Source organism: Littorina saxatilis, linkage group LG2 (genome assembly GCF_037325665.1).
Source record: "Littorina saxatilis isolate snail1 linkage group LG2, US_GU_Lsax_2.0, whole genome shotgun sequence".
NCBI lineage: Eukaryota > Metazoa > Mollusca > Gastropoda > Littorinimorpha > Littorinidae > Littorina > Littorina saxatilis.
This window is the reverse complement of record NC_090246.1, coordinates 41,637,158-41,655,523: the sequence shown is the minus strand read 5'-3', so window position 1 is coordinate 41,655,523 and position 18,366 is coordinate 41,637,158. Positions and strand designations below refer to the sequence as shown.

Here is an 18,366-nt window from a genome sequence, read left to right as displayed (position 1 = left end):
TGTATACTGCCTTTTGTTTCAATTTTGTGATTTTTTTGTTCAGATCAGTAATCCCAAAAACATTGGTTCTTGTGAATATCTTCTTTTTTTTTTAAATGAATATTTTCCACAAACTAACATTCTTGTATATTGATTTTCAGATCAGTGTTCTTCAAAACTGCAAGCCGTCGGAGCGGCCGTGGAGAGCAACTTGGTCTCACACTATCTTCTTGGGCTACCTGTTCCTCTTCTATCTGCTGACCACTGTCGCTGTGGCCTGTGGAATCATCTTGTGAGTGGACAACTCTCTTGTTGCTCTTACTGTAGTGTTAGTGTACCCGTTTGATGATGTATTGCATTGTATGCTTGCGTTTTCATTATCTGTTTAAATGGTCAGTTGTTAGAAATACGTGTGTGTCCGAATGGTGGGGGGGTATTCTTGGGTGATGTTTTGTTTAATTTGTAACTTGCTGGCGCTGATAGCTGTTAGACAACCTATTAGATATAAAGTGTTTGTATGCGGGCATGAGAGCTTATTGTGGCAGTACTTTTACTTGAGGAATTCAACACATTTCCCAACAAAAAAATGTTTAAGGTCAGAGGTCTATACTTAGGAAGGGGTAAAGTGTGACGCCTTGCTTCATAGACTTTTTGTTGTATCTCCTTAATCAGTTTGCAAATTATTCATTGCTGTTGGGTTTTTCAGCATCAAACCCAGCATTGGATGTGGACCTTATCAGGGTAAAGATGTAATGTACAGCGTGGTACCGGAGCTAGTGGACAGCTGGAAGGAAGAGTATGCGTGGATCTCCACAGTCATCTACTTTGTCTCTTCACCTGGCTTCATCGCAGCCATTCTGGTGGCCTTGGGGTGGGTTTGGTGTGTGTGTGTGTGTGTGTGTGTGTGTGTGTGTGTTTGTGTGTGTGTGTGTGTGTGTGTGTGTGTGTGTGTTGTGCATGCGTGTGTGTGCTTGAAGCTGTAGAGTGAGCAACAGAGCATTGAATCATCAATAAGAGAAGTTTAGAAAGTTTGCAATGAAGTTGCGTGGATCTTCGATGATTCCCGTTCGGTTTAATGAGGATGGAGCTTTGATTGAATATAACTGCTTTGAAAAGTTACAACATGTGTCCTTGGGATCGATGTTTTTCGGTAAACTTCTTCGTATCCTTGACTTTGCTTTTGACTTGAACAGATCCAGATCGGCTTGGGTTGTTGATCGCCCACACAGATCTATATGAACAAGTTGACTCGACATGGCAAACCGCCGAATCCGTGCCCTCTCGTCACTCCTACCCCCAAATCCCTTACCAGCCTCAGACCCCATCCCACCAATCTAACCTCACTGGCGCAAAATGTGTGTTTATCCCTACCTCATGTGTCTGTGTGTGTGACCTGGGGTGGACGAGGGCGGGTGTGCACTTGGTGCACGAGCACCCCTCCGGCAAAGAAGAAAAAAAAGAGATAGAGAGAACAATAGAGAGTGTAGCCTAAATCTGAGTGTGTGTGCGTAGTTGTGTGGATGTGTGTGTGTGTGTGTGTGTGTGTGTGTATGTGTGTGTGTGTGTGTGTGTGTGTGTGTGTGTGTGTGTGTGTGTGTGTGAGAGAGAGAGAGAAGAATTGACACATACCGTACTTTTCGGACTATAAGGCGATACTTTTTTTTTTTTTTTTTACTTAAAATCGTGGGGTCGCCTTATACACGACGTCGCCTTATTCTCGGATAAAATAGGTTTCACGAGCACTGTGAACTTGAAATCAATGAGCAACTAACAACCATTTAAGTGAACACAATTCAAGCAATGTTGATCGCCGAAAAAATTACCTGAACACTAGTTGCGTTGAAACACGACAGTCGACAGTCGGTCTCTTGACACTTCAACTGGGTACCGCTTCAACTTGCACTTCGACTTTGTCACTGTCAAGATGCCGAAAACGAAGAGAGCTTCATACGATGCTGCCTTCAAGATTAAAGCCATCGATTTTGCGATACGACTGGACTTTCTGTTTGAAACAGTGTTTCCTGCCGATTTTGAGCGGTCGCCATGTTTGATCATTGATGTTGTTGTTGTTTTTTTCTATGTACGATGTTTTTCTTCATTTTTTTCTTTCATGCCATCGCCTTATGCACGACACCATCGCCTTATCCATGGCATCGCCTTATTCTAGGCTTTTTTCTTTTTTTTTTAAAAAGTAGGGGGTGCGCCCTATACACGGCAGCGCCTTATAGTCCGAAAAGTACGGTACATACAAATTTACACACACATCCAAACACACACACAATCATAAACAAAAAGACACACAAAGAAAGTCGCATAGATGCTCAAGACCGCTTCGCAGTGCTGAAATCGACGCCCACTGTCACTTTCAAGATCGTTGTCCCAAACTGTTTCTCTTTCACTGATTTTTCAAAAGTTCGCTTTCTCACACTCAAAACAACAGAGACAAAGACACATGCACGCACACACACGAACATACACACACGCCTGTGTGTGTGTCTGTGTGTGTGTGTGTCTGTGTGTGTGTGTGTCTGTGTGATTGTGAGTTTGTGTGAGTGTAGTGCGATTCAGAGACAACTACTGGACAAATCTTCATGAAATTTTGCACACACATTTTTCGAAACCCACCCCTTTCACCGGATTCAAACCCATGGATAACAAGTCCAGTGCTCTACCAACTGACCTACGTGGCCCCCAAATGATTGTTTCATCATTTTTGTCACTCAAGATATGGGGGTGGGGTTGAGGTGGGGATAATTGTGGAGTGAGCAATAAGGTAACACCTTAATTAAATTACATATTCTTACTCCAATTCTCATAAATGCATTGATTTCAATGGCTCCGCTTGATTGGGATTCAAAGCGGGCGACCAGGCGATCGCCCGCCACGTGACGCGGGCGATTTGATCTAAAGTACCAATCAAGCGCAATCGGGCCATAAACATGGCTGCCAATTTGTTGCTGTTGGACGAGTTGTTCTTTAGTGATGATAGTGATGCGGAGTATGCCTACACTATGGAGTGTGAATGCTTGGAAGTCACACATATATATTGGAAGTCACACATAATTATGTTTGATCTCCGGTTGAAATGGTTTGCAAGATATTGACCAATTGAAGGGACTGGCTGACTGGTCAAAAGCCTCGAATCTTGTGATCTTGTCATTTGACAAGTCATCTGCATGGAATCGTCATCGATTCACATTCAACTTCACTTGAAATTACTTCAATGAATCCTATCTAAGCCCCAAAACACACTTTAAACAATCACGAGTACTTAGATTCAACCCAATAATTAAGCACAGAAGCGTGAACACGGCCTGAAGGTACAACTTTCTCTTCAGAAGTAAAAGATTCACTTACTTTCCACCCGTGGCGGCCATTTTGATCTCGCATCAGCCGATGTGTTTTGGTCGGGCGAGGCGGGCTAGCCCGCCGGCTTAAGCCGGTTGATGACCCGATTGTACTTGATTGAAAATACTTCACCCGGGCGCACCCGGGCGATCGCCCGGATTCCAATCAAGCGGAGCCAATCTCACATGCTAGATGTCGAAAAACTACTCAAATTACCTGCCCTTGCAAGGGTGTTAACCAAGTTAAAAAATTTACATGAGAGTTCCTGGGTATGATATCCCCAGACGTTTTTTTCATTTTTTCGATAAATGTCCTTGATGACGTCATATCTGGCTTTTTGTAAAAGTTGAGGCGGCACTGTCACGCCCTCATTTTTTAATCAAATTGATTGAAATTTTTGTAAAGCAATCTTCAACGAAGGCCGGACTTCGGTATTGCATTTCAGCTTGGTGGCTTAAAAGTTAATTAATGACTGGTCATTAAAAATTTGAAAATTGTAATAATTTTTTTTTTATATAAAACGATCCAAATTTACGTTCATCTCATTCTACATTATTTCCTGATTCCAAAAACATATAAATATGTTTTATTTGGATTAAAAACAATCTTTGAACATTAAAAATATAAAAATTATGATCAAAATCAAATTTCCGAAATCGATTTAAAAACAATTTCATCTTATTCCTTGTTGGTTCCTGATTCCTTCTTCTTCTTCTTCGTCGTTCGCTCATGTCTGTCATGTGAGCGTAGATGCGTTGTGCTGCCGTTACGCGCCTGACAAGTCAGGCCCAGCACATCCGACTTCAGCTTGTTTTTATATCAGAGTGTTCGCTCTCCTAGATTGATTGCTTTACCGGGCTGCCGAGTTCAATCTACCCGTTGTTCGTGATTCCAAAAACATATAGATATGATATGTTTGGATTAAAAACACGCTCAGAAAGTTAAAACGAAGAGAGGCACAGAAAAGCGTGCTATGCAGCACAGCGAAACCACTACTGCGCTAAACAGGCTCGTCAGTTTCACTCCGTTTTGCACAAGCGGCGGACTACGGTCATTGTGAAAAAATGCAGTGCGTTCAGTTTCATTCTGTGAGTTCCACAGCTTGACTGAATGTAGTAATTTCGCCTTACGCGACTTGTTGTCAGTAAACATTGAACAAGTCGCGTAAGGCGAAAATACAACATTTAGTCAAGCTGTCGAACTCACAGAATGAAACTGAACACAATGCAATTTTTCAGCAAGACCGTATACTCGTAGCATCGTAAGTCCACCGCTCGTGGCAAAGGCAGTGAAATTGACAAGAAGAGCGGGGTAGTAGTTGCGCTGAGAAGGATAGCATGCTTTTCTGTACCTCTCTTCGTTTTAACTTTCTGAGCGTGTTTTTAATCCAAACATATCATATCTATATGTTTTTGGAATCAGGAACCGACAAGGAATAAGATGAAAGTTTTTTTAAATTGATTTCAAAAATTTAAATTTGATCATAATTTTTATATTTTTAATTTTCAGAGCTTGTTTTTAATCCAAATATAACATACTAGATGAATACCCGCTTCGCCGGGTACGGCTTCGCCGGGAAGAAGTAGAGCCGAATACCCACTTCGCCGGGGACCCGGCTTTGCCGGGTGTCGCCGGCTTTGCCGGCGCACCGTACGAAGGAAGGGAGATAAACGCGCAAAACACTGGAGAAGATAAGGAAGAGTTACTGGGAATGGATGTACAGAAAAACCAAAATCGGTTCAGCGCTGCACGCTGAGAGCACGTGTTCAAAATTTTCCACGATTGTGTCCGGGGTCTACCTGAATATGCCCACCAAATTTGAAGCAGATCCATCGAGAACTTTGGCCGTGAATCGTGAACACACAGACAGACAGACAGACACACACAAGCCTAGATCTATATGTTTTTGGAATCAGAAAATGATTAAGAATAAGATGAACGTAAATTTGGATCGTTTTATAAAAAAAAATTTTTTTTTTACAATTTTCAGATTTTTAATGACGAAAGTCATTAATTAATTTTTAAGCCACCAATCTGAAATGCAATACCGAAGTCCGGCCTTCGTCGAAGATTGCTTGGCCAAAATTTCAATCAATTTGATTAAAAAATGAGGGTGTGACAGTGCCGCCTCAACTTTTACAAAAAGCCGGATATGACGTCATCAAAGGTATTTATCAAAAAAAAGAAAAAAACGTCCGGGGATATCATTCCCAGGAACTCTCATGTAAAATTTTATAAAGATCGGTCCAGTAGTTTGGTCTGAATCGCTCTACACACACACACGCACAGACAGACACACACACACACACACACACACACACATACACCACGACCCTCGTCTCGATTCCCCCTCTATGTTAAAACATTTAGTCAAAACTTGACTAAATGTAAAAAAGCATTTGTTTTAAATGTATAGGTAAACTTAATTAACGGTGTGACGAACGCGTGTGAAGCATGTTTTAATCATGGATGTTCAAATGCTGTGAGGAGTTGCTCATTTTTCTGAAAATACACCAAGTTTGTTTGAGAATACTTTAAGTGCAAAACAGGGGTTCCCAGGTCTGTAATTGTATGTGTACGCCCTCGGCAAACCTCGATAATTTTCTGCATGCACATTGATAAGTACCGTATTATGTTCAAATGATACTCTCCATTCATTTATCTACACAAATTAATGTTTTTATGATATTTTCTGAAGCTAAAAATGTCAGTTAGGATCACGTTACGAATCATTGTCGTAGTTGACCACCTCCCAAAAAAAGTTGTAATAAAAAAAAATTAAGGTAACCACCTTTTTTCTGTCTACAGTTGTGTGCATATTACTTAGAGGAACCTGTGCACAAAATGTGTAATGAATCTCATGAGCGATTTTTTTTCTGCGGGTGGGGGACGCATGCCCCCGATCAGTCACGGTTTCGGGCGCTTCGCGACCTCGATTTCGCTCTTGAATTCTAAGTACACCCCCTTACAAACTAACTGATCCACCCTGGTGTGTGTGTGTGTGTGTGTGTGTGTGTGTGTGTGTGTGTGTGTGTGTGTGTGTGTGTGTGTGTGTGTGTGTGTGTGTGTGTGTGTGTGTGTGTGCGATTCAGAGAAATTTACTGGACAGATCTGCATGAAACTTTGCACAGAAATGTTCCGACCCCCAACCCTTCCCCCGGATTCAAAGCCATGGATCATAAGTTCAGTGCTCTACCAACTGACCTACTGGGCTCCCAAATTAATTTTTTTCATCATTTTTGTCAGTCAAGATATGGGGGTGGGGTTGTTGCGGGGATAATTGTGGAGTAGTATAAATTTTAGGTATTGTTCTAGTATTCACTAATGTTGTATTGATATTACTGGCACCCCTTTTAAACTGATATGGTTTTTACCTTTACAAGGCGACGATGTGAATTTGTGATGTAGATATGTGGCTGGTTATGTGTGAGAATGTAAATAATTGTGTGTGTGTGTGTGTGTGTGTGTGTGTGTGTATGTGTGTGTGTGTGTGTGTGTGTGTGTGTGAGTTGTGTCTGTGTGTGCATGACAGTGTAATGTACGTATGTATGCATGCATGGTGATGCGTGTCTGCATATGTGTCTGGTTGGTTTTTATTTTATTTTTACCGTGCCGTGCCAAGATGAAATCCTTTTGCAAAATTGGTGAATAAATATCTTGTATCTTGTATCTTGTATCTTGTAGGCAATAAGGAAACATCTTATTTTTGTTTAAGGTATTGTAACTGTATATAGTGAACTTAGCTGTGTTCAAGTTTGGTTATGATATGTCGAGGAAATTTTGTGTAATAACGTTTTTACCACTAAATGAGTGATCATTTTATGTGTACGCCCTCAACAAACCTCGATAATTTTCTGAAAATGCACATTGATAAGTAACGTATTATGATGAAATGATAGTCTCCATTCATTTATATACACAAAATAATGTTTTATTTATCATTTGTAAAGCTAAATATGTCAGTTAGGATCACGTTAAGAATCACAGTGATTTTTGCAAAATCGTATGTGACCACCCCCAGTAAAAAAAAGTTTAAAAAAAAGTTAATAAGGAAACCACCTTTCTCCTTTGCACAGATGTGTCCATATTGCTTAGAGGAACCTGTGCACAAAATGTGTAATGAATCTATCGAGCGATTTGAACACACTAATAACCAGATTGGTTGTGTCCCTTTGTGTGTGTCATGGTGTTTCATTTTGAAGTTACATGCTACATGGTCGTCCCACCTTTTGTTGCATTTTGAATTTGCATGCTACGGAGTCTTCTTACTTTTTGTTTCATGCTGTTGTGTACAAGAGCATGAGCAAGTATGATCGCATTCTTTTCCTTTCACCCAAGAAACATTTTTGAATGCATTATACTCTTGGAAGATTCAATCATCACTGAGAAGAAAACTATCAAACTTCAAAGCAAATCAAAGCTGACATTTTTTTCTTGTGAAAGAAAAGAAAACATGACGACAGGCTTAGGACCAGTGGGTAGGCCGGATGGTGGTGGTAAGAGCGAAGGGAGGGTGAATGTTTATAGTGTGCTGCGCTGACACTGCGGTCTACGCGTGAGTGCGAGATAAGAGATGTCAGCTGAAGCTGGAGGTGAGGGTGAATGATGGTGGTTATAGTTGAAGGAGGGGGATGTCCGCTCTGCCTTGCTTTTGCAATTTCTTCAGGCCAGCGTTGGGGTGGAATGTTTTAGATTGAATAGTGCTGTTCAAGCAGAAAGTGTGTTACGATAAACACTTGTAATTTTCTTGACCTGTCTAGCTGCTATTAATTATGTTTTTCTTGACATAAGCGTAAAAACGTGTTTTTCGTGTGAAATTCAAAATTGTGTACAACAGGCAAAGATTCATTTTCTATGCGACTCACCCCGATTAATATCTGTTATTCTCACAAAGAGGGTTGTGTTGATTAAAAATTTCATAAAAAGACCATGAATGGTAGTTGCTTTGAACAACAAATTGATCGGTCAGTCGAAAATCAGTTAATGTGTCAGATGATGGTTTGTGTGTGTGTGTGTGTGTGTGTGTGTGTGTGTGTGTGTGTGTGTGTGTGTGTGTGTGTGTGTGTGTGTGTGTGTGTGTGTGCTCTCAGAATCTGGGAGTGTTTTAACATGCTGGAAAATATGGAAGAAAATGAACAGAGGCTGAGAACAATCTATTTTGTTTACTTACACCAAGAAAAAGTCTATAATGATACACACAAACCACAGAAAGAATCTAAAGTCTGAGGAGCACAAAACACTAAGCTTACACAGCATAAATAAATCCCTGCGCCTTGAATATGTGCGCGATATAAATTGCATAAAATAAAAAATTAAAAATTAATCCCTGCGCTTAGAACTGTACCCACGGAATACGCGCGATATAAGCCTCATATTGAGCAGAAGACTAAGTAATGTAAATATGACCAGCAAAGCAAGTATAAGACAATGTAACATCATGAACAAGGCCGGAGGGGGGCAGGGTGTTTTAAAGTACAAGTATAGGTGCAGAGATCTTGTTCAGGAAAAATACAACAACACGCGAGAGCCACACCTGTCGACTATTAATGTTAAGCAGGTTCCATCACTATGAAGACTAATTGTCTTCATGTAGAAATGATTGAAATTAGATCCGGCATGAAAACAACACATCATATCTGTGACGGTAGGTTGTGTATTCATGCAAAAATACAGTGAAGTAGAACATACCAAAAACATATACAGATATCCGTCTATCTGATTGCATTCCACGTACGGGTTGATATAAAGATAGAAGTGTAATAAGCGAATTCATGGAATTGGGAACAAATATCGGCAAGATGAACTCGCAAATAAGCAGAATTGTTCTCTTTGTCGTAATTAACCTGAACATTCACTGAACAAAAAATGAATACAACCAAAACCAAAAGCATACAAATATGTACAGAGAAAGACTAGGCACATGACCAAGAATGAAAATGACATAAGATTTAAAAACTGAAAGGCGTAAAACCAAGAGAGAAAGAGAGAGAGAGAGAGAGAGAGAGAGAGAGAGAGAGAGAGAGAGAGAGAGAGAGGAGCAGGCAGGCAGACAGACAGACAGACAGACAGAAAGACAGACAGACAGACAAACAAGTCGCGTAAGGCGAAATTACAACATTTAGTCAAGCTGTGGAACTCACAGAATGAAACTGAACGCACTGCATTTTTTCACAATGACCGTAGTCCGCCGCTAGTGCAAAAGGCAGTGAAAGTGACGAGCCTGTTCAGCGCGGTAGCGGTTGCGCTGTGCTGCAGAGCACGCTTTACTGTACCTCTCTTCGTTTTAACTTTCTGAGCGTGTTTTTAATCCAAACATATCATATCTATATGTTTTTGGAATCAGGAACCGACAAGGAATAAGATGAAATTGTTTTTAAAACGATTTCGGAAATTTAATTTTAATCATAATTTTTATATTCTTAATTTTCAGAGCTTGTTTTTAATCCGAATTTAACATATTTATATGTTTTTGGAATCAGAACATGATGAAAAATAAAATAAAAGTAATTTTGGATCGTTTTATAAAAAAATAATTTTAATTACAATTTTCAGATTTTTAATGACCGAAGTCATTAATTAATTTGTAAGCCTCCATGCTGAAATGCAATACCGAAGTCCGGCCTTCGTCGAAGATTGCTTGGCCAAAATTTCAATCATTTTGCTAAAAAAATACTGCCTCAACGAAGTATTGGAAAAGAAACACAACCCTCAGCGAAACGAAATCTGAGAACCTAGTTACTTTTCTTTAAATAATTTGATATTTTTCTCTGCATAACAAAATCTGAAACAGAGTTAATGTGCTGTGAATTACCAAACGTTTTAACAACAAAAAACACCCAAAAATGGAGTATACTACATGGGTTACTGTATCGTACCAGATTTACACAAGGTAATTTTTTTTTAATGTTGAACTGCGAGCGATAGCGAGCTGTTCACCATTTGAAAAAAAACAACGAGTGTACGTCTGGTACGACACAACAACTCATGTAGTATTCTGTTTATCCTACATACTGAACTTGTATACGTGTATTTTAATCAAAACGTCACGCAGTGGAAATTGAAGACGCTTCTTTTGGAACCTCATCCAAGCTATTCCAAAGCCTCGTTCAATCCCAGTGACGTCAAAGCAAAGACACGTCACTCTAGAAAGTGTAGCGTGACCTGAAAGTTTTGAAACTTCTACCAGGAGAAACAGAATAGTGTAAAAGGGTTCCATAATGACGTTTGTCTCGGTGACTGGCATCATAAGCAGTTGAAAAGCAGGTCCCTGCCAAACTCGTTTGACATGACCTTATTTACATGATATACACACGTGTGGTTTGAACGATATTGTTATCTCATGAGTGTCTCCCTCACGTATATAGGATACAACTTGATACCAACTTTTTACATACATGTAACAAGGTCTCCTTCAACGTTAATTTACAAACACTGAACGGCCGGGACATCTGTGTCGGCCTGTGAGAATGTGGCAACAATGTATCAAATCAATTGACTAGCAAGCAGGTATCAATCCAAGAAAATTTTATCAAAACCGAAGCAAAACGTCATTTTTTACGGCATCAAGTAATGGTTATACAGAAAGAAATGATCAGGTCATGACTGGTTGCAGGTGAACCAAAGTCAGTACAAAAAAAGAATTAACACTTCACTTTGTCCGTATGTGTCGCTTTTTCTTTTTCGCGGAAGGTGCGAGTCCTAAAAATACACAAGAATTAGCTAACACAAACAGCTTAAAAAAACAAAAACGACAATAACAGAGAATGCACACAGTTTCTGACAAACCACGTGTATGTATGAACAAGTCAAGACTGAATGAGAATTCTGATTTTCCCGTTGTTTTGCCGTACGTAAAGGACCAGCGCAATAACCAGCTTGTAATGCTGAAAGGTTTATATTTTTGTGTCAGCGTGCTCACATTGAGGTAGCATCCTGACTCTTTGTATGGGGGTAGTGAGCACGAGTCAGTGAAAGGGGGAAGGGAACATCTTATCTTCATTGTTTACTGATAAGCGGTATGGTTTTACCCCAGCGCAGCACCTTGGCAGACACGTAAAAGAAACCAGACCACCCCCAATTATGGTACCGTTAGGAGTCTCCCTTCGGACTCAGGAAATGCCTTCCCTAAGTCGCTGGGCTGACGAAACAAATGATACATTTAATAAATGACACTTTGTTGTTTGTGTTGATAGGATGGGTGTGTACATGATTCGCACCATCATGATGGGACGTCAGGAGGCGGTACAGCGACTCAAGCAGCAGCTTGTATTGGTACGTTTTCAGCGTATGTTTGTCTGTGCATGCATAAATGCATGGGTGTGCATGTGTGTGTGCATGTGTATGCATCTATGTTTGTTTGTGTACATGTGTGCGTGTATGTGTGTTTGTGTGTGTGTGCATGCATATGCGTGCATGTGTGTAATTCTGTCTTTACCTGCCCCATGTGTTTAACCAGGAGGTGCAATGTAGGAATTTTGATTGTCATGATGTAGGCACCTGTCTTTTTTTCTTTAGTTTCATGATATCTCATGAACATTTCACAAAATTTGATTGGTGGCATTTTGCAGGAGGGGAAGGACAAGACTTTTCTGCTGAATTTATTGAACCAAGTGACCGAGCGGCATACCTGCACCTCTGTGTCGACCACTGTCAGACCTCTCACTCAGCAGATATCGCCTCAGGACGACATAGTCTCTCCAGGTCAGTCACATTGCATTTTCAAATGTATGCATGCAGTCTGTTCAGTGGAAACCCCCCCCCCCTCTCAAGACCCCCCAATGAAAGCCACCTAAAATGCAGGTAAACTTGTATGTGGTCCCAAGGGTGTCCTTGCGTTGCAAATACCACTGTTCCTTATTGTTTTCCTTTCTTTCATGTGTTGCAAATACCACTGTTCCTTCTTGTTTTCCTTTCTTTCATGTGTTGCAAATACCACTGTTCCTTCTTGTTTTCCTTTCTTTCATGTGTTGCAAATACCACTGTTCCTTCTTGTTTTCCTTTCTTTCATGTGTTGCAAATACCACTGTTCCTTCTTGTTTTCCTTTCTTTCATGTGTTGCAAATACACTGTTCCTTCTTGTTTTCCTTTCTTTCATGTGTTGCAAATACCACTGTTCCTTCTTGTTTTCCTTTCTTTCATGTGTTGCAAATATCACTGTTCCTTCTTGTTTTCCTTTCTTTCATGTGTTGCAAATACCACTGTTCCTTCTTGTTTTCCTTTCTTTCATGTGTTGCAAATATCACTGTTCCTTCTTGTTTTCCTTTCTTTCATGTGTTGCAAATATCACTGTTCCTTCTTGTTTTCCTTTCTTTCATGTGTTGCAAATATCACTGTTCCTTCTTGTTTTCCTTTCTTTCATGTGTTGCAAATACCACTGTTCCTTCTTGTTTTCCTTTCTTTCATGTGTTGCAAATATCACTGTTCCTTCTTGTTTTCCTTTCTTTCATGTGCACAGTGTGAGAAATGTTGCCCAGAGGAATGATTCATGTAATGTGATTGTTGCAGGCGGGCGAGTGTTTGTGCGAAGCCTGGCTGAGAGTACACTAGGAGGACGATAGATCTGATGGCTGGGGCTCAGTCTAACTGCAGCTCATTTGTCTTCCACATGTTTTGGTTTTTCTTTTCTTTTGTGAAATGCGGTTATGAAAGTCCCACTTTATCTGTGTGTGTGTGTGTGTTGGGTCTGAGAATGTGTGGTAAGGCCCCCAAAAAATTAGTCTGTTTACGGTAACATAGGGCAAAAAAATAGTAGGTCGGGATTTTTATTTTTAATTTTTTTTTCTCTCCCAAAAAACATATTTTTAAGTTATTTTGCCAAAAAGACAAAGACCTTTTTTTTTTTTTCCCAAATGCCAAAAAAAAAGTCGAGGGTGGCGCGAAAAAATAGGGTCGGTTGGGATACCGTAAACAGACTTTTTTTGTTGTTGGCCTAAGAGTGTGTGTGTGTAGGTGTGTGTGTGTGTTTTTCTGTGTGTGAGCGTTTGCAAAGTGTGTGTGTGTGTGTGTGTGTGTGTGTGTGTGTGTGTGTGTGTGTTTCTGTGTGTGAGCATTTGCAAGTGTTGTGTGTGTGTGTTTGCATGTGTGTGTGCAAGCATGCATGCTTTCTGGGCATACTTGACCTGACCTTGTTCAAACTATTTCCCTTTTAATACAACTTATAAGTTGTAGAAGGGTTTCTGTACAATTTGTGTACACAGATCTACATTATTATTTTAATAGTTATGTTACTAACGTTTATATATAGTGTTTTGAATTTTAAACAAGTCGCGTAAGGCGAAAATACAACATTTAGTCAAGTAGCTGTCGAACTCACAGAATGAAACTGAACGCAATGCAACGCAGCAAGACCGTATACTCGTAGCATCGTCAGTCCACCGCGCACGGCAAAGGCAGTGAAATTGACAAGAAGAGCGGGATATTACTTGCACTGAGAAGGATAGCACGCTTTTCTGTACCTCTCTTCGTTTTAACTTTCTGAGCGTGTTTTTAATCCAAACATATCATATCTATATGTTTTTGGAATCAAGAACCGACAAGGAATAAGATGAAGGTGTTTTTAAATTGATTTGGACAATTTAATTTTGATAATAATTTTTATATTTTTAATTTTCAGAGCTTGTTTTTAATCCAAATATAACATATTTATATGTTTTTGGAATCAGAAAATGATAAAGAATAAGATGTACGTAAATTTGGATCGTTTTATAAAAAAAATAATTTTTTTACAATTTTCAGATTTTTAATGACCAAACTCACTCATTAGTTTTTAAGCCACCAAGCTGAAATGCAATACCAAACCCCGGCCTTCGTCGAAGATTACTTGACCAAAATTTCAACCGATTTGGTTGAAAAATGAGAGCGTGACAGTGCCGCCTCAACTTTCACGAAACGCCGGATATGACGTCATCAAAGACATTTATCAAAAAAATGAAAAAAACGTATGGGGATTTCATACCCAGGAACTCTCATGTCAAATTTCATAAAGATCGGTCCAGTAGTTTAGTCTGAATCGCTCTACACACACACACAGACAGACAGACACACACACACACACACACATACACCACGACCCTCGTCTCGATTCCCCCCTCTACGTTAAAATATTTAGTCAAAACTTGACTAAATATAAAAAACAAACATTGTTTGATATCCTATTTTTCTGTACCTTTTTTCATTAAAACAAATTGTGCTGACAACCTTCACCTGTTAAAAAAAAGTCCAATGAGACAGAGTGCATTAATAACATCTTGAAAAACTAAAGTGACATAAATGCTCTAAATATATACTATGTTACACATGCCGGATACATTTAGAGCACTTGTTCTCTGTTTCACAGATTTGTTCATGATATAGGGATTGCAGAATTCCTCTGTTTAACTTGTGCAAGATATTTTTCTGTTTGGCAATAAATGTGTACATATTCAAACTGAGATTTAGATTTTTGACTCACATGCGAAGCAAAAGTGAGTCTATGTACTCACCCAAGTCGTCCGTCCGTCCGTCCGGACGTCCGTCCGTCCGTCCGTCCGGAAAACTTTAACGTTGGATATTTCTTGGACACTATTCAGTCTATCAGTACCAAATTTGGCAAGATGGTGTATGATGACAAGGCCCCAAAAAACATACATAGCATCTTGACCTTGCTTCAAGGTCAAGGTCGCAGGGGCCATAAATGTTGCCTAAAAAACAGCTATTTTTCACATTTTTCCCATTTTCTCTGAAGTTTTTGAGATTCAATACCTCACCTATATTTGATATATAGGGCAAAGTAAGCCCCATCTTTTGATACCAGTTTGGTTTACCTTGCTTCAAGGTCAAGGTCACAGGAGCTCTTCAAAGTTGGATTGTATACATATTTTGAAGTGACCTTGACCCTGAACTATGGAAGATAACTGTTTCAAACTTAAAAATTATGTGGGGCACATGTTATGCTTTCATCATGAGACACATTTGGTCACATATGATCAAGGTCAAGGTCACTTTGACCCTTATGAAATGTGACCAAAATAAGGTAGTGAACCACTAAAAGTGACCATATCTCATGGTAGAAAGAGCCAATAAGCACCATTGTACTTCCTATGTCTTGAATTAACAGCTTTGTGTTGCATGACCTTGGATGACCTTGACCTTGGGTCAAGGTCACATGTATTTTGGTAGGAAAAATGTGTAAAGCAGTTCTTAGTGTATGATGTCATGGCTAGGTTTAGTTATTTGACCTTGACCCTCATGTAAAGGTCAAGGTCAAGCATGTGAGTCGTATGGGCTTTGCCCTTCTTGTTTATTTAATTTTGTTGTTGTTCAGGCTTTATGAAAATTGCTGGTAAGGGGTATAGCTGAGTGAGGGATGGGGGGTGTCATCGCCTTGTTTACTTATTTGTTTGTTTCTTACTCTTTGCTGATAGGACCAAGTCACCACTGTATTTGGGATTATTGTTTCATTGTTCATAATGGCAACTGTGAGCTGATTGTTTTAATTGATGAAAACAAAGATAAAGTCCGTAAGATTAAATTAAAGGGGAAGTTCGTTGCTGTCCCCCTTTTCTGTCTTTTCTACTCAGTTTGTTGGCTGACGACGTGTTCAAGAAACAGCTTTGTGCACTTGTTGTTTAAAGCACGTATATATAGTCTCATAACGTACTACAGTAAAACCTGAGTCTAGCGGACCCTTGTTGTAACGGCCACCTGCTATATACGGACAGTTTATCATGGAACGAATACGATTTCAACAATAACTAACCTTTAACGGACGGACACCTGCCACTTATGGACGCGGACACGATTTTTCGGAGCGTAGGAAGTGTAAACACTGTCACAATCGGACACTATGTACATGAAAACGCAACTTCGAAAACTCGACTGTTATTCAAGTCAGTGCTCGGCAGCCGTAGCACAAATGATTGTTGATTGGTTGTCCTGTCCCTTCTCTGACCAATCAGTGGCATGTTTAGATGGAGACTTACTTTCGCTTCGCTCACTTTCGCTTTTCGGCATTGTGGATACAGTCACAACCTTCTTTTCTTCCTTAAGCTTCTTCTTCTTCGGCGTTCCAGACAGTCACACCCAAAAGCAACAGTACTGTGTTTGAAAATGGAATCTCCAGCAGGAAAAAGAAAAGCGTTGACTTTAGAGCAGCGTGTCGCTGCCTTGAAAAAATTGGAATTTCCCGTTGAACCACCGATGAAGAGTCAGCTATTTTTAGCTTTGTGACGTCCGACTTGCGTAAGTTTGAATGCACAGTGTGTGTAGCGAACGGGGTAGGTGGAGGATGGGGGGGATGTTGTTGTTGTTGTTTGCTACATGTATCATTTGTTTACTCACATTTTCATGTTCAATCCATTGAAAGGGGCTGTTGGCCCATATGTATTCAATAGCTCAATTCTCTCTCTCTCTCTCTATTCCTGTCACCGCCCTCAATCTGTGCCTTGTACAATGATCTGGTAATTTTATTTAAGTTTATTTTATTTAAGTAATTTTATTTAAGTTTTTACCTTGTGTTTTGTGTTGAAAAATAAATACATACTCCAGGATTGACAAAAAGTGTCTTGTACATTTTACGTGCTCTTTGTAAAATATTGCCCTGGCCCCTCCACCTGTGAAGAAAGGACACCTGTCTAATAGGGACACCATTACCATACCCCAAGGATGTCCTTTAGAGACAGGTTTTACTGTACTGTCATAACTTCTGGTCAGTTTGAGTGGCATGAGTTAATGTTACTGGTGGCCTTAATGCTTCTTCTTCTTCCGCGTTCGATATCATGGCCGTTAAATCTTCAGGTCGGTGGCTGCCATGAAGTCCCCAGTCTTCTGTATTTCGGCAGCAGGTCGGCCTTATTGCTAAAAACCTTAACTTATTTTGACTTGCATTGATCTGGTCAAAGCAATTAACATGTGTTCAGGTTTGGCATCAATGCAAATACCAATTTTCTAAGTCCTTCTTTGTTGATGTTTTACAAAGCAATACTAATTGTGATTTTACTTCCACCACTGTTTTGCCTTGGCCAATACATGTAGTTTATATCTTAATTTTTGTTTTAGTTATATTTCTGTGAATGGTAGTGTTTGTGAGCTTTCAAGGGCAGGGGCGATTGTGGGGGGGTTGAGGTCTTAACATTTGTTTTACCAGTCTGCAGCTTTATCTCTGACATGTCATGTTCATTTGTCTCAGAACAAGTTTATTATGTTGTTTGAAAATTAACTACATGTATTCCACTGCAGTACATCTCACTGAAGGAGAGAGATTGAGAGAGAGTGCTTTTGTTTTCATGTAATTGATTTCAGAGAAGAAACTTTTATACTTTTGTGATATGCGTCAGGTTGATACAATTGCTGATTGCAACTTATTTGGTTGTGATTTAATGTGTAGCATTTATAGTAGACTAATCAACATTTTTGATATTCTTGATTTACTCAGACATTTGATCTTACATTCTAATTTCCAACAATGGAGAATGATTGTTTTTGTTTTGGTCCAGTAACTTTGTAACTGAACAAAAAGAGAGTATTAATTATCCTGCTTAATCAATAAAGATTTATTTTTCTCAGAAAATGTGTATGTTCTCTGTCACATGTGCTGTGCTCTACTGTACAAACTTAGCGTTCATTTAGGTACACCTTTTTGTTTGAAATTGAAGGGGAAAAAAACACAAATTTAAGAATATATACTCACATATGCACTCTCGATCTGTCTTGTATCCAAATAGAAATAGCAGCACACAAAAATCAGACAGACACACAGATACAGACATAATATTATGAGCATCATGCATGCATTCACAAAAACACATGTGCAACACACAGACACACTCACATTTTATTTAGACACATATACAGTAATACCACTCAACACTTCACCACCACCATAACTACACATAACAAGAGGCGAAGCCTTCAAGGCTCCCGTAAGAAATCGACAAACAGTAACACAAACTCAATCACTCCGTCAGACACACACACACACACGAGTTAAAACTAACGCATCATATCTACTCCATGTATAATTTTCAAAAGAAGGCAAACCGATAAAATGACTGTATTTGTTGT

General features: G+C 39.6%; 1 protein-coding gene across 3 annotated transcripts in view; it reads left to right on the top strand.

Moving 5' to 3' along the window:
- LOC138959017 (transmembrane channel-like protein 5) overlaps nt 1–17,872 on the top strand; it is a 54,686-nt gene extending 36,814 nt beyond the window's left edge. For all 3 annotated transcript variants that reach the window (XM_070330383.1, XM_070330384.1, XM_070330382.1), the window contains exons 15-19: nt 141–271; nt 686–850; nt 11,520–11,598; nt 11,895–12,027; nt 12,832–17,872. In XM_070330383.1, coding sequence (XP_070186484.1) covers nt 141–271; nt 686–850; nt 11,520–11,598; nt 11,895–12,027; nt 12,832–12,884 — 561 coding nt within the window. In that variant the 3' untranslated portion in view covers nt 12,885–17,872. The remainder of the gene's footprint in view (nt 1–140; nt 272–685; nt 851–11,519; nt 11,599–11,894; nt 12,028–12,831) is intronic.
- Nucleotides 17,873–18,366: the final 494 nt, after the last annotated feature.